The sequence below is a fragment of the Dipodomys spectabilis genome, unplaced genomic scaffold (genome assembly GCF_019054845.1).
Source record: "Dipodomys spectabilis isolate Male_0828 unplaced genomic scaffold, ASM1905484v1 ptg000108l, whole genome shotgun sequence".
NCBI classification, from domain to species: domain Eukaryota; kingdom Metazoa; phylum Chordata; class Mammalia; order Rodentia; family Heteromyidae; genus Dipodomys; species Dipodomys spectabilis.
In genome coordinates, this window is record NW_024870785.1 from 3,201,497 (window position 1) to 3,216,742 (window position 15,246).

At 57.7% G+C, this 15,246-nt stretch overlaps 1 protein-coding gene across 2 annotated transcripts in view; it reads right to left on the reverse strand.

Moving 5' to 3' along the window:
• The window catches only part of Rasgrp1 (RAS guanyl releasing protein 1), a 38,456-nt gene that overhangs the window by 19,255 nt on the left and 3,955 nt on the right, over nt 1-15,246 (reverse strand). For both annotated transcript variants that reach the window (XM_042687804.1, XM_042687805.1), the window contains exon 3: nt 103-208. In XM_042687804.1, coding sequence (XP_042543738.1) covers nt 103-208 — 106 coding nt within the window. The remainder of the gene's footprint in view (nt 1-102; nt 209-15,246) is intronic.

Below are 15,246 nucleotides of genomic sequence, written 5' to 3' on the forward strand. Positions count from 1 at the left end.
ACCTGGCCTGCCCAGTGAGGGTGAGATGCGGGGTTCCAGCCCAGCTCGGCCAGATAAGCAAACCCGAGCGCTCCACCCCGGGGCCACGGCACAGGAGGATATAGGCCCATGACCTTCCGCAGCAGCTCGGTGGACGACAGCAGGACAGGGTGCATGGCCAGCAGCGCGGGCACCAGCTGCTGGCCGGGGCGCAGGTTCCCGTCGGCATCTGCAATGGAAGCGGCGGCTGGGCGCAGGCGGACATCCGGCCCCAGCTGCATGCTCCACGCACTGTCCCACGCCCAGTGCCTCCCCCAGCGTCCGTTTTGGGGGTTCGTTGGCCACCAGCCTCCGGGGAACGCAGCTGGGGGGGGCGCGGCCTGGCCAGAGAGCCTTGGCTGAGGCCCTGGGCCTCCATGGTCAGCCTCTGGAGGTCCGCAGAAAGTGGCCCCTCGGTGCTCCCCAAAGTCGCCACACACCCCTGCCATTGGCTCTGTGCCAGCACTGGGGCGGCAGCGCCCAGCCCCCCGCCCAGCGCCTCTCCACGGCCTGCGCCCAGCCCCCCCCCCCAGTCTGTGACAGCTCCTGAGGAGCTGGGAGCGCCCGCAGGGGCTGAGGTCCATCTCCCCTCGGCTCTGACCCCCGCCCCGTCCTCTCCCCCACCCCGTCCACCCCCCCCCCCGCCCTGGGGACCCCACACCCCCACCGTCTGTGACCTCAGACCCTCTGCGACACGGCAGCCGCCCCGCAGTCTCTGGTTCAAGTCCCCTCTCCCGACTCTGAGAGTCGCTGCCCCAAACCTGCAGGGTGCAGCCGTGCCCGATTCCAGGATGAGAGGGGGCCACACACACACATCACAAGCTCAGGGTCACACCAGGGCTCAGTGTGTGTGTGTGTGGGGGGGGGGGAATGCTCACCTCGCAGGCATGAGGCCCTGGGTTCGATTCCTCAGCACCACATACAAAGAAAAAGCCGCAAGTGGCGCTGTGGCTCGGGTGGTAGAGTGCTAGCCTTGAGCCAAAGCAGCTGAGGGACAGCAGGCGGGCGATGCCAGCGGGCGATGCCAGCGGGCGGCGGTGCCCACCAAGAAGCTCACGCCCAGGGTGCCCCTCCTCCCCCAGCCTGGCCTCCAGACTGCACCACGGGCCTCCACGAATCTGCCGACCACAAACCCACCTCCCACCCACCAGACAGCTCCACTCCACGGCCAGGCCCCAGATCTGCCCGCTCCTCACCCACACGCGTCTGCTCTGCCAGCCTCTCCCTCCATCCCGCAGCCCACAGACAGCCACGCCGGGCCCGCGGCCTGCGCTGACTGCCACAGTTCCATGGACTCCACTGTCCCCGACTGTAAAACCAACCCCTGCCAGCGACGCACCCGGGGTCCCGCTTCTAGCACGCCATCTCCATGAGCTACCAGCTCACCCACCACAGAGCTACCTCCCCCACACACACCCCTCCACAGCTACCTCCCCAACACACACCCCTTCACATAGCTACTCCCCCCCACACCCCTCCATAGCTACCTCCCCACACACACCTCCACAGCTCACAGCCAGCTCGCTCAGGAGAGCCAGTGAGACTCTCTCTCTCCAATTAACCACCAAAAAGCTGGGAGTGGCACGGTGGCTGGGCTGTAGAAGGCTAGCCTTGGACAAATAGCTCAGGGATTGCACCCGGGCCCCGAGTTCAAGGATTCACGTTGCTGAAGAAATGAGAGCACAGCAGCGTTAAGGAGTCTGCTCCGGGTGACGCAGAGGACAGACAGCCTGGCGCGCAGAGGACAGACAGCCTGGCGTGGAGGGGCCCCGGGGCTCCCTGACCCCACGCCCCTGCAGAAACAAGCGCTGGGACCGAGGGCTCCATACCCGCCTCCTAACAGGCTGAGGGTGGCAGGCCAGCTCCAAGCCCTGCCCCGTCCGCCGCCCCGCGTGTGTGGTTTCTGCAGTGCCTGCAATCCTCACTTGCTGGTCCCCATCTTCCAGAGGGCGCCAGGCCTGAGCCTCCCCTCCTGTCCCGCCCCCCGCGCTGGCTCGTCCCACACGTTCTCTGTGGGAGCGAGGCTGAGTAGGAAGAGCTGGGATGAGGGGAGAGGAAGGCTCCATCTCCACACCTGGCACAAGGCAGCCCCTTCCTCTCCTCGCCCCCCTTCTGCCCTCCCCCACGCGGCCCGGCAGCCGCTAGGCCCGCCCTGCCCTCACCCCTGGGCGGGTTGGTGAGTGGAGAGCGGCCTTCTAAGCGGTGTGTGTGTGTGTGGTGTGTGTGTGTGTGTGTGTGTGGTGTGTAGTGTGTGTGTGGTGTGTGTGTGGTGTGTGTGTGTGGTGTGTGTGTAGTGTGTGTGTGGTGTGTGTGTGTGTGGTGTGTGTGTGTGGTGTGTGTGTGTGTGGTGTGTGTGTGTGTGGTGTGTGTGTGTGTGGTGTGTGTGTGTGTGTGTGGTGTGTGTGTGTGTGTGTGGTGTGTGTGTGTGTGTGGTGTGTGTGGTGTGTGTAGTGTGTGTGTGGTGTGTGTGTGTGGTGTGTGTGGTGTGTGTGTGTGTGTGGTGTGTGTGTGTGTGTGGTGTGTGTGTGTGTGGTGTGTGTGTGGTGTGTGTGTGTGTGTGTGTGTGGTGTGTGTGTGTGTGTGTGTGTGGTGTGTGGTGTGTGTGTGTGGTGTGTGTGTGTGGTGTGTGTGTGTGGTGTGTGTGTGTGGTGTGTGTGTGGTGTGTGTGAGGTGTGTGTGTGGTGTGTGTGTGTGGTGTGTGTGTGTGTGGTGTGTGTGTGGTGTGTGTGGTGTGTGTGTGGTGTGTGTGGTGTGTGTGTGGTGTGTGTGTGTGTGGTGTGTGTGTGTGTGGTGTGTGTGTGTGGTGTGTGTGTGGTGTGTGTGTGTGGTGTGTGTGTAGTGTGTGTGTGTGTGGTGTGTGTGTGTGGTGTGTGTGTGTGGTGTGTGTGTGTGGTGTGTGTGTGTGGTGTGTGTGTGGTGTGTGTGAGGTGTGTGTGTGGTGTGTGTGTGTGGTGTGTGTGTGTGTGGTGTGTGTGTGGTGTGTGTGGTGTGTGTGTGGTGTGTGTGTGTGTGGTGTGTGTGTGTGTGGTGTGTGTGTGTGGTGTGTGTGTGGTGTGTGTGTGTGGTGTGTGTGTAGTGTGTGTGTGTGTGGTGTGTGTGTAGTGTGTGTGTGGTGTGTGTGGTGTGTGTGGTGTGTGTGTGTGTGGTGTGTGTGTGTGGTGTGTGTGGTGTGTGTGTGTGGTGTGTGTGTGTGTGTGGTGTGTGTGTGTGGTGTGTGTGTAGTGTGTGTGTGGTGTGTGTGTGTGGGCTTGAACTCTGGGCTTGGGTGCTGACCCTGAGCACTTTTCTCAGGGCTGGCGCTCTACCACTCGAGCCACGACTCCGCTTCTGGCTTATTGCTGGCTCACTGGAGAGAAGCGTCTCTCTCTTCTGAGGTCTGCCGTCCTCAGATCTCAGCCTCCCGAGGAGCTGCCATGACAAGCGCGGGCTGCCGGCGCTTGGCTGGATTCTGATATGTTGACAGAACTGCTGCGAGTGGATTTAACTGTTTCTACGGATAATTCCACTCGGTTGTCCTCTTCTGGCTTTGCCAAGGCAGGGTGCCGCACGCTAAGTCCTACGTAAGACGTGGGATGTGCGAAGGGGATGCGTAACTGCGGGCAGGATCGTCACTGCCGTCTGCGTCTCCAGACACGGAGGAACAGGCTTTGGTATTTAACAGACTGAGACACGGAGGGGCCCAGCATGCCACCGCCCCATGCGGGGAAGGGCACGTGCCACTTGGAGGCACCGAAGCCGCGGACCTGCGGCTCACACAGCACACGGGCACACAGCGTGGCTGCTGCACGCTCCCGCTGGACGAGCCCGCAGGCCAGTCCTCCATGACTCAGGATGGCCGGAGCCATGCTCTGCCCAATCACAGGGTCTAGACCGTGACTAGAAGAGCATCTCAGGGGCGGGGAAGGCGGCTCAGGGGTAGAGAGCTTGTCTAGCATGCACGAAGCTCTGGGTTCGATGCCTCAGTACCACATTCACAGAAAAAGCTGGAAGAGGTGCTGTGGCTCAGGTGGTAGAGCGCTAGTCTTGAGCAAAAGAAGCTCAGGGACAGTGCCCAGGCCCTGAGTTCAAGCCCCAGGACTGGCAAAAAAAAAAGAAGGGGACACACACACTACAGGGTGAAAGAAGGTAGTGTCAGGTGAGGGGGAGAAGGAAGGCGGGGCCGCCGGGGCGGGGGCGGGGCCGGCGGGGCGGGGGCGGGGCCTGTGGGCTGGGGCGGGGCCGGCGGGGCGGGGGCGGGGCCAGGGCCTGCGGGTGGGGGCGGGGCCGGGGCGGGGCCTGTGGGCTGGGGCGGGGCCGGAGGGGGCGGGGCCTCGCTGCAGGCCAGCTCGCCCATCTTGGCAAGGTGATCTGGCCGCTTCTTTCTCCGCGATCACGGGGATCTTGGGAGAGGAACCGGCCCAGGGTTGCATTCGAGACTCTGCTCCCGGCCACGGAGGCGTGGGATGACGTTGCGTGACGATACGATCCCACGGAGGAGAACACGAGAACCCGGCAGGCCGGCCGGGGAGACCCGCGCACGGGCTGCCCAGCCCCCTCTGGCTTCCGTGGCGCTCTCTGGGTGCGGGAAGGGGGCGTGGGGCACGGTGGGACGCGTGGGTGTCCTGCCGCCAGGGGCCAGAAGGTGGCGACGGGAACAGCCAGGGTCCGAAACCCGGGGGACAGGGGTGGCGCTGCGCGCGGCGGGAGCGCGCGGCGGGAGCGCGCCGGAGCCAGCTCCCCCTGCGCACTTCGCTCCTGGGTTTCCTGGGCGAGCGACGCCGTCCGTGCGTCCCGCCGCGCAGGGACGGCCGCAGTGAGCACGGGCTCTGAGCCAGCAGCCCTCTTTCCTGTCACTTCTGACCTTTTCAGTTCTGCCGACGACTCGGTGCTGGGGTTGGGGGGGGGGACGAGGGAGGACAGGCCTGGACTCTGTCCCACGGGTCTTTTGCTCAAGGCGCTCTACCACTTGGGCCACGGCTCTCCTTTTTGCTTTTTGCTGGCTAACTGGAGATGAGCCTCAGAGGCTTTCCTGCCTGGCTGGCTTTGAACCTCAATGCTTAGATCTCAGCCTCCTGAGCAGCGAGGGTGACAGGTGTGAGCCACCGGCGCCCAGCCACTGTCAACAATGTCAACATGTCCTCCAGGCACCGGTCAGACTCCCTGGGAGCAGCCCTGCGATCTGGCTGTGTAGTCTGAGTTTGGTTTGACTTGAAGCTAGCGCGCAGCCACAGGAAGGTCCTGGGAAGAGGGAGAAGCCGAGGCCAGAGAGACCTGAACCAAAGGACAAGCCAACCGGTATGGAAATGTGGGGCTCGCTCCTAAGCCTGGCTCTGAGCTCATTCCTGCGGCTCCTGCTGCTCCCCCCTAACCTATGAAATTCCAGGCTCTGAGGCCCAAACAGGAAACTCAGAAGCAACTTGGGGAACTTCCCACATGCTCATATGGAGAAACACCAGGCCTGTCTGGGAAGGGCTGATGAGCCAGGGCCCCAGCCTGCTTCAGACGGGCGGCTGGGCACTGCCCGGCCTGCAGGCTTGGTAGCAGCCTCGTCCAGAGCCAGGATGTGCCCAATGCGTGCTCAGCTGTAGTAGCGACACAGAGTACAGTCCCCCCCCAGTGGACTCCCGCCCCCGGAGACAGGGTTCTGCACAAAGAACATGGCTGTCTTACCTGACCCAAACCACCGGGACATCCTCTCCAAGCCCATACACCTGGCTAAATGTACTGGCATGCTTAGGAAACCATGTCACTTCACAGTAACCACAGCCCAAGGAGGGGATGTCCGCAGTGGCCGGTGCCTACAAACTGCACCTGGGCTGGCATGAGCTCGTATTCTCCCAAGCTCTCTCCTGGGCTAAGTGCGCACTCCACGGAGCTCAGTGTGAAGCGCTCTGGTGGGGGGACCGCTGGGATGGCTTTTTTGCTCAAGCTTGGCGCTCTACCGCTTGAGCCACAGCTCCACACGTGGCTTCTTTGGTGGTTAAATAGAGAAAAGAGCCTCATGGACTTTCCTGCCCGGGCTGACTGGGAACTGTCACCGTCAGATCTCAGCCTCCTGAGATCACAGGCGGGTGCCCAGCTTTGAGATCTTGAAAGACTTTCAACGAAGGTCCTTAATAAGGGCAAGCGGGGGTGTCATGGAGAGGCGGAGACAGGGAGAGGAACGTTCACAAGGGATTATCAGGGCTTTGGCTCGATTTCCCCAGGCTGAGCACCTGAAAGATGGCTGTTTCTCAGGCCCCCAAAGGTAAGGACGGGTGCTGGAGGGCCGTGATTGCGACCTTCATCGCCGCTGAGCAGACACACCCACCACGTCTCAAATCCGTAGGCAGCCCGCAGCACGCGAGGGCGCTGGGAAGGCCCCTCGGGACGCCACGTGCCACACCGCACGGGCTCCCCGCCCGTCCCAGCGCCTGGGGGGGGGGGGGGGGCTGGTGCCATCGTACAGAGGAGAAAAGACAAGGCTGGAATGCAGTCTGTCCTGCGGCGTCTGTCCTGACTGGCAAGGCCAGGTAGTGAATATTTTCCTCTCACCTCTGGAGCAGCCACAGCCCACAGAGAACACAGCAGCACACGGCAGACAGGAATTTCCAGGCCTGGATTTCTCACCCTGACTCCAGAGTTCTTTGCTCAGAACACGGGGCACCTTAGCTCCTGGAGGTCAGGAGGACTGTGGTCTGAGGACAGCCTGGGCAAAAGTTAGTAAGATCCTGTCTCAACTGACAAACCAGGTGTCCCGGGATACACTGGTGGTCTCAGCCACCCAGGCGGCAGGAACGGGAGGATCGTGGTCCAAGAACAGCCTTGGCAAAAACCACACAGAGCCTGGCTGAAAAAGAGCTGCTGCAGAAAGGGCCGGGCTGGGGCTCTGGCGGTGCTGCCAGTGCCCAGCCAGGGCGCGAACCCGAGTCGCAGCCTGGTGTCTGCCCAATTCCCCCAAATAAAACTCCACTGTGGGAAGTACCGGAGGGGGCGTGGGGAGCACGGGAGGGGGCGTGGGGAGCACGGGAGGGCTGCAGCAGGAAAAGCAGCACACCGCACAGAAGCCGTGTGCAGCGAGGGGCGGGGCCTGGGGCGGGCAGAGGACGCCAGGCCCAGGCAGAGACACCTTGGAGGGCTGGGGGCGGGGCTGGGCCCGGCCCAGGGAGGCTGGGGCTTAGCAAGGCCTTGGCTCAGGGAGGAAATGGTTTCTAGGTTGGTGGTGAAAGTCTATTTGTAAAAGGGCATAAAATCCACTTTGGCTGAGTTAGAAAGCTCTTAACGCAGGGAAAGCCGTGTGCAAAGGGAGACCTGGGTCAAACTGTGCATGAGACCGAGCCACCTCTCTCTAATTCCCCCCCTCCGCTCCCTCTCGTACTGGGGTTTGAACTCAGTCTCTTTCTTCTTCACCTCTCAGAGGACATCACCGCCACTGCCGTCGTTTCTGAGTCCCTGTTCCTCTCTCCTTCAGCACAAAACTGTCTCTGCTTCCCTCTCTCCACTTGCGGTCCTTGCTTTTTTCTGTCCTTTCAATTCAGCCTCCATGCTCGGGGATCATCCCGCTAGAAGATTCTAGCAAGAACCACAGCCTCTCCCCAGGGCCTTTGACCAGGCTCTGGAATAAAAACAAAGCGGAGGACACAGCCTCCCCCCTGCGGCCTGACGCCTTCCCTGCCGAAGCGCTGCTCCAAGCTCAGTGAACGTCTCCCCCGTGCCTTGTGGGTGCTACTTGGGATTCCCTTAGAAAGTTAATAAATAAAAACAAGCCAAGATGGGCGCTGGTGGCTCACGCCTGTCATCCTAGCTACGCAAGAGGCTCAGATCCGAGGATGGAGATTTGAGGGCAGCCTAGGCAGGAAAAGTCCATGGGACTCTTATCTCCAAGAAACTACCCAAAAACTAGAAGAGTTGCTGTGGCTCAAGTTGTAGAGCATCAGCCTTGAGTGAAAAAAGCTCAGGAATAGGGCTGGGAAGGCGGCTCAGTGGTAGAGCGCTTGCCTGGCATGCCTGAGGCCCTGGGTTCGATTCCTCAGCACCACATACACAGAAAAAGCCGGAAGTGGCGCTGTGACTCAAGTGGCACAGTGCTAGCAAAAAGAAGCTCAGAGACAGTGACCCAGAGCTGAGTTCAAGCCCCAGGACTGGCACCGAAGAAAACAACAAACGTAATACAGACAAAAGATTTTGCTTCTGAAAGTAAAATTCCAACTCACTTTGCTCACACAGAGCAGAGAAAGACGCTCCCGCGCGGGAGCCACAGCCAGTAGCGGCACTTGGTCTCCTTCGTTTATGACATCTAAAATCAGCCGTGGGGTGAGGCAGTCAGCCGTGGGCACTGGAAACAGCCCAGCCTGCTTGCTGTCTCTCTTGCCTTTACTCCTAATGAGCTTTGCTCTAGCTGTTCAGCCGTCCTCACTTTGATGTCCTGTATTTAATGGGGATTATGCTAGAATCTTAAGCTAGAACAGGGGTCTTGTGTGTTCACATACCTCGCCCGAAGCTGATGTTGTTCACAGATCAGCATTGTCTAAGACGTGATTACAGAAGGCAGAGTCACGCGGGATCTAGCATCAAACTGTGCGTCTGATTACAGTGCAAAACTAACTGTCCACAGACTAAAGAGCCACCCCCCACCCAGGAGGTAAGTGTTTCTGGGGGGCCCTGGACTGGATTAAGTCTAATTTCCCTCTTTTGTCTAGCCTGTGCTTTCTCTATCTAAAAAAGTTATTTATGAGAGCTGAATTATAGATCAATGTTTGTAAATGCACCTATGTTATTAACATTGTGTTGTTCACAGTGTAGCAGTTATTCAAAAATTAGCTACTTCTGAGGTAAGTTCTGAATCTTTTAAAAAGTTTAGGGAAATGGTTGCTTTTTTTTTTTTTTTGTCGGTCGTGGGGCCTGAACTCTGGGCCTGGGCGCTGTCCCTCAGCTCTTCAGCTCAAGGCGAGCGCTCTACCACTTGAGCTATAGCGCCACTTCCGGTTTTCTGGTGGTTTATTGGAGATAAGAGTTTCACAGACTTTCCTGCTCAGGCTGGCTTTGAACTACCATCCTCAGATCTCAGCCTTCTGAGTAGCTAGGATTACAGGCGTGAGCCACCAGCGCCCAGCAAAGTGGTTGCTTTTATCTTATGTACATCTTGCCACAGTGAAAAACAGAGCTAACATAAGAACCAATAGACTGAGCTATCATTCGCAAGTCATGGATTTAACTTCAGTGGAGTTTCTACGTTGTCACGGTGAGGATATGGCTCTTTGATGGTCAAACAACACCGTAAGTGCAGGAATTCTGAAGGACTTTCTCCAAGTGCACATTCCACATGAACGACCACACCTCATTCTGGACATGTCGACTCCCACAGGTCCCCTCACCAGGACCAGCAGGAGTAATGGAAGCTCCAAGAGCGACCTGGCCCCACACTGGGGTCTTCAGCCCAAGCCGGGCTGCTGCCAGCTCATCTCAGACCCAAAGCTGCTGCTTCTCCCACAGCACAGCAGCTGTGCACCTCACAGCTGGTGGGGCAGGAAGACAGGGAGATCTGCACGGGACAATCGCCAAGTCTTTGGAATATGGATTTTTGAGTTTAGAATTAACACAAAAGGAAGGAACAAGGGACCCACTTAAAGTACACAAAATGCACGATTTCTCCATGTCATAAAACTAGAAAGGCTGGGCTGTACCTCAGTGGCAAAGCATTTGCCTTAGCAAGTGCAACATCATGGGTTCGATCCCCAGTACCAAAAAGAAAAGACATCCCTTCCAAGAAAAATACAGTAGCTGGTCATCAGCGGCTCAGGCCTGTAATCTAGCTATGCAGGAGGCTGAAATCGGAGGATGGCAATTCAAAGCCAGCCCAGGCAGAAAAAACCATATAACTCTTATCTCCAATGAACCACCAGAAAACCAGAAGTGAAGCTGTGTCTCAAAGTGTTAGAGCACTAGCCTTGAGCAAAAGAGCTCTGGGACAATGCCCAGGCCCTGAGTTCAAGCTCCATGACTGACCAAAACAAATACCAAACAAAAACTAGAGCAAATGACATTCAAGACTTAATAGCTTTTACACACACACACACACACACACACACACACACACACAGACGCACGGGTAGCTCACACCTGTAATCCTAGCTATTCAGGAGGCTGAGATATGGGGATCATGATTCAAAGCCAGCCTAAGTAGACAAATCTAAGAGAGTCTCATTTCCAATTAACCAGCAAAAAGCCAGAAATGGAGGTGTGGATCAAGTGGTAGAGAGCCAAACAACTAGGCAAGAGCACAAGGCCCTGAGTTCAAGCCTACTATCTCTACCTGCGCAAGTGTTTTTTGCAAACTTCTAATAAAAAGCATTAAGCAGCAAGCAAAAACTAGGAAAGGGATATGGGCAGTTCAGATGACTACAAGTATGGCTAGCACACAGCTTATGAAAACATTAATGAGCTTGGCTGGATTCATCATCAGTGCTTATTTCTGAGTGGTGAAAAATGAAAGCAAGCATTTGAGCAGGTGAAACCAGAAACAAACAGACTCTACAGAACACACAAAGAAACACAAGTCCACCAAATTGAGGACTGGTTAGGAAGAAACAATTCTGGAGAATGTTTAGAGGTAAATTTAGAAAACAAAAACAGCCAGGCATGGCGGTTCATGCCTATCATGCTGACTTCTTGGGAGGTAGCGATCAGGAGAATCAAGATTCGAGGACACTCCAGGCAAACACTTTTACAAGACTCCATCTCAACAGGAATAGGCAGTGGTGTACACCTGCCACCCTCATTACAGCCGGGAGCGCACAGAGGAGGACTGTGGTCGAGGCCAGCCGGAATAAAAAGTGAAGCCCTCGCTGAAAAACAGCCAGTGTAAAAAGGCCTAGAGGTGTGGCTCGAGCGTTAGAATGCCCACTGAGCACGTGCAAGGTCCTGAGTTCAAACACCAGGACTGCTAAGAAAAAAAGGGGGGGGGCCTCACACAGTGGTCCCTTCAGCTCTAGAGGGAAGATCTCAGCTTTACTTTCTGCTCCATCATTACCTCTGAAAGAGAACGTCTCAGCCTTCCTGGATAACCAAGTGTCTCTGTGGAACACAACCAGGCCGTGCAGATGAACACAGAAAACACTGGCGGCCTCTTCCTTTCTCCTAACAGGTTGATACCAAACCAGCTCCCTCCCCACCTGTAAATACTTGGCTTTGTGTCTCCCTCAGTTCCTGGTGCTGCTCACCTTTATCGGGGGCTCTCTAAGGCTGGGATTCAGAGGAAGTCCCCGGGCACTGGTCATTGGTTTCCAACACAGGGAGCTACCAAACCAAGCTGCTAGCATGGCCTGGTGAGCAGGGTGCTGGGAAGTGATCTGCGGGTTTCTCTCGCATTTATGCCTGGCCATGCAGATCTAAACTACAGCCGCCCTCCCCCTCCCGAGGCGCGGGATGACTAAACCATAGAAATGTATTAGTGAGTTCTGCGTTCTTACATGTGTACTTTTAAAAATAGAAACTGTGATTTAATATTGTAAGCATGTATAGCTTACTTTTTGGCGATACTGAGGTTTGAACTTAAGGCTTTGTGCTTACTAAGCACTTCAGCCAAACCTCCATCCCTTTTTGTTCTGGTTCTTTTAAAGATAGGGTCTTAACTTTTTTTGCCCAGGCTGGCCAGGACAGCAACCCCCATTTATGCTTCCCACTTAGCTGGGATGAGCACGGGATGTAGTCTGCACAAACTTTCCATGTTATCTAGCCCCAAACCACGATCCTCCTCATTTCAGCCTCCCAAGCACTTAGCAGTATAGGATGGGGGATTAGCCCCTGTTGTAAATGAACTTCCAGGATGGCAGTGATTAACAATTGGTTTGCAAAACTGTGGAAGAGCTAGCAATTTCTCTGGAGCCAGTGTGAGCCAGCGTAAGCCAGTCTGCCCTCCCGCTGCTAGGAGAAGTGTAAGCACCCCCTTTCTGTAGCCCTGGGAGAAAAAAGAAAGGATGACAGAACTCTCCTCATTCCATTCTGTCTTCAGCACATGGTAAATTCTTTTCTCCCTCTGACCTTATGATCTTTACACAGGGGACTGGCTACATCGTTTTGAGATCCCAGTGACTATGAAAATGGAGGCCTCTGGTCCAACAACGTGGCTAAGTTTCAATTCAGGGGGGCATCAAGCCACGCGTGGTGTTGTGCCTGTGAGCTGCCTCTGCCTGCCCTCTGCCTTGTCCTGTGGGCCATGCCGGAGCAGCCCACCCCACTGGGCTACGCAGAACTAGCACTGCAGGCAGAAGGTGGCAGGAGGTGAGGCTGGGGCAGAGCCTGCCCTTGGGATGCCCTTGGGCCCAGCCTCTGCTGCCTCGTCAATTACGGGGAAGACCAAGGGAGGCTTCACAGTGTCTCCTCGGATGTTCTCGAGGGATCCACAGACTGCCTCGGGAAGCTCAGCCGGCAGAGGGGGCGCTGGAACGGCTACCTGGGCACGAGAACCCCAATGGGGCCAAAACGAGAAGCCCCAGTGATGGGCGGGGGCGTGATGCCCTGAAACGGAGGGGTGATGCACAGGTGTGTGAGGGCGGGGCTCTGCACAGGTGTGCTGCACAGGTGTGTGAGGGCGGGGCTCTGCACAGGTGTGCTGCACAGGTGTGTGAGGGCGGGGCTCTGCACAGTTGTGCTGCACAGGTGTGTGAGGGAGGGGCTCTGCACAGGTGTGTGAGGGCGGGGCTCTGCACAGCTGCGTGAGGGCGGGGCTCTGCACAGGGGTGCTGCACAGGTGTGTGAGGGCGGGGCTCTGCACAGGTGTGCTGCACAGGTGTGTGAGGGCGGGGCTCTGCACAGGGGTGCTGCACAGGTGCGTGAGGGCGGGGCTCTGCACAGGGGTGCTGCACAGGTGTGTGAGGGCGGGGCTCTGCACAGTTGTGCTGCACAGGTGTGTGAGGGCGGGGCTCTGCACAGGTGTGCTGCACAGGTGTGTGAGGGAGGGGCTCTGCACAGGTGTGTGAGGGCGGGGCTCTGCACAGCTGCGTGAGGGCGGGGCTCTGCACAGGGGTGCTGCACAGGTGTGTGAGGGCGGGGCTCTGCACAGGTGTGCTGCACAGGTGTGTGAGGGCGGGGCTCTGCACAGGGGTGCTGCACAGGTGTGTGAGGGCGGGGCTCTGCACAGCTGCGTGAGGGCGGGGCTCTGCACAGGGGTGCTGCACAGGTGTGTGAGGGCGGGGCTCTGCACAGGGGTGCTGCACAGGTGTGTGAGGGTGGGGCTCTGCACAGTTGTGCTGCACAGGTGTGTGAGGGCGGGGCTCTGCACAGGTGTGCTGCACAGGTGTGTGAGGGCGGGGCTCTGCACAGCTGCGTGAGGGCGGGGCTCTGCACAGGGGTGCTGCACAGGTGTGTGAGGGCGGGGCTCTGCACAGGGGTGCTGCACAGGTGTGTGAGGGCGGGGCTCTGCACAGGTGTGTGAGGGCGGGGCTCTGCACAGGTGTGTGAGGGCGGGGCTCTGCACAGGGGTGCTGCACAGGTGTGTGAGGGCGGGGCTCTGCACAGGTGTGTGAGGGCGGGGCTCTGCACAGGTGTGTGAGGGAGGGGCTCTGCACAGGGGTGTGGCAGCTGCTCCTCACTCCGCAGCCCCGAAGGTGGGCACAGCGACGTGGGAAAGCAGGCACCGCCGCGCCTGTCACTCAGGCTGTGTGTCACAGGGTGACAGATGTGTAACCTTGTGGCACGCTGGCCTTGCCGGAGGCCTGCCAGAGCACCCTCACTTTGTGTGAGCAGGCTCCCAACTGTACGAGCTGAAACCTGTGGGGGGAACGTGGGGGAGGGAGGGAGGGAAGGGCCAAGGCAGTCATCTTAGTCAATGCGCAGATGGGAACATGGGATGCGTGGGTGCAGTTGGGAGAGACGGACGGGGCACTAATCAGGACACACTGAACTCCTAAGTGGATATGTTGAGGTGAAACCCCTGCTCTACCACTTAAATAAAAGATGTATACAACAACAGTGCAAATACAGCCGTCACCGCGCGGCTAATGACTGTCACCTAGAAATGCAGCCTGCACCCCAGTCTGCAGATCATCTTGTTCCCCGACAGCCAATCATCTAGCTCTCCCCTCTGCGTGATGGTGAGGAGGTCTGTTGATTTGTGTAGCAATGGTGACCATTTGGGCCTCAGGGCATCTGAATTGTGGTTAATGAAGTTTTGAAACCAATTTCACACTTTCTTTTCCTTTTTCTTTTTGTCAGTCATGGGGCTTGAACTCTGGGCCTGGGCGCTGTCCCTCAGTTCTTCAGCTCAAGGCGAGCGCTCTACCACTTGAGCCACAGCGCCACTTCCAGTTTTTTTCTGGTGGCTTATTAAAGATAAGAGTTTCACAGCTTTTCCTGCCCAGGCTGGCTTTGAACTGTGATCCTCAGATCTCAGCCTTCTGAGTAGCTAGGATTACAGACGGCGGCCACCGGTGCCCGGCCCGGCGTGTTTTAAGGTCTGGTGAAGGTGAGTACGTGACCGGCGTGAGGCGCGCGGCAGTGTGACCAAGCCAGAGTATGGGACAATGACTCCCAATCAGCTTCTGCTCTCCTCCTTCCAGCCTTGACTTGTGTTACGATGGTTTTGAAATAGAAACCCATTTGGGCTGGGGCTTGGGTGCCACATTTGTACCTAGCCACCATCTTCCGTTCAGGATGGATTTAGGAACAGAATGGCTTTATTTCTGCTTATTTACATGTTTAACGCCTTGGGTTGAACTCAGGGCTCTGCACGCACAGGCAGGTATTGTATCTTTGAGCTACTCCCAGCCCTCTCTCTTTCCCAAGTGAAGAAGCCGGCAACAGTTTGAAGCTGTTTCTCAGAGTGGGGTTCTGGGCGGCGCAGCAGGTGGCTGGGAACTTGTCAGATATGCAAACTCGGGGCCCGCCCTGCCCCAACCTCCCAGGCAGACAGGGAGGGAGGGTGAGGCTCTGCTGTCAGCCGGACTGAAAAACAACCACCCGGTGATTCTGCCAGCATCCTTCAGTGCCCAGGGCTCTAAAGCAATGTTGAAATGGCTGAAAGGCTGCACGGCGCGCTCTGGGTCTTTCCCAATGCCGAAACGAGGTCGGGGAAAGCACTAAACCCAGCCAGCCGGCCAGCCATACCGGACCGGGGAATGACTACATCTCCAGCTCCCTGCCATCTGGCCAGGCCTCGCCTCTGCCCGGCGGGAAGGGAGCCCAGGACGGCTAGCACTTTCAATCGGAGTCCTGCAAACGCATGCACCTCCACGCAGGAAATGGAGAAATGCAAAACACTCCAACCCAGGGGTA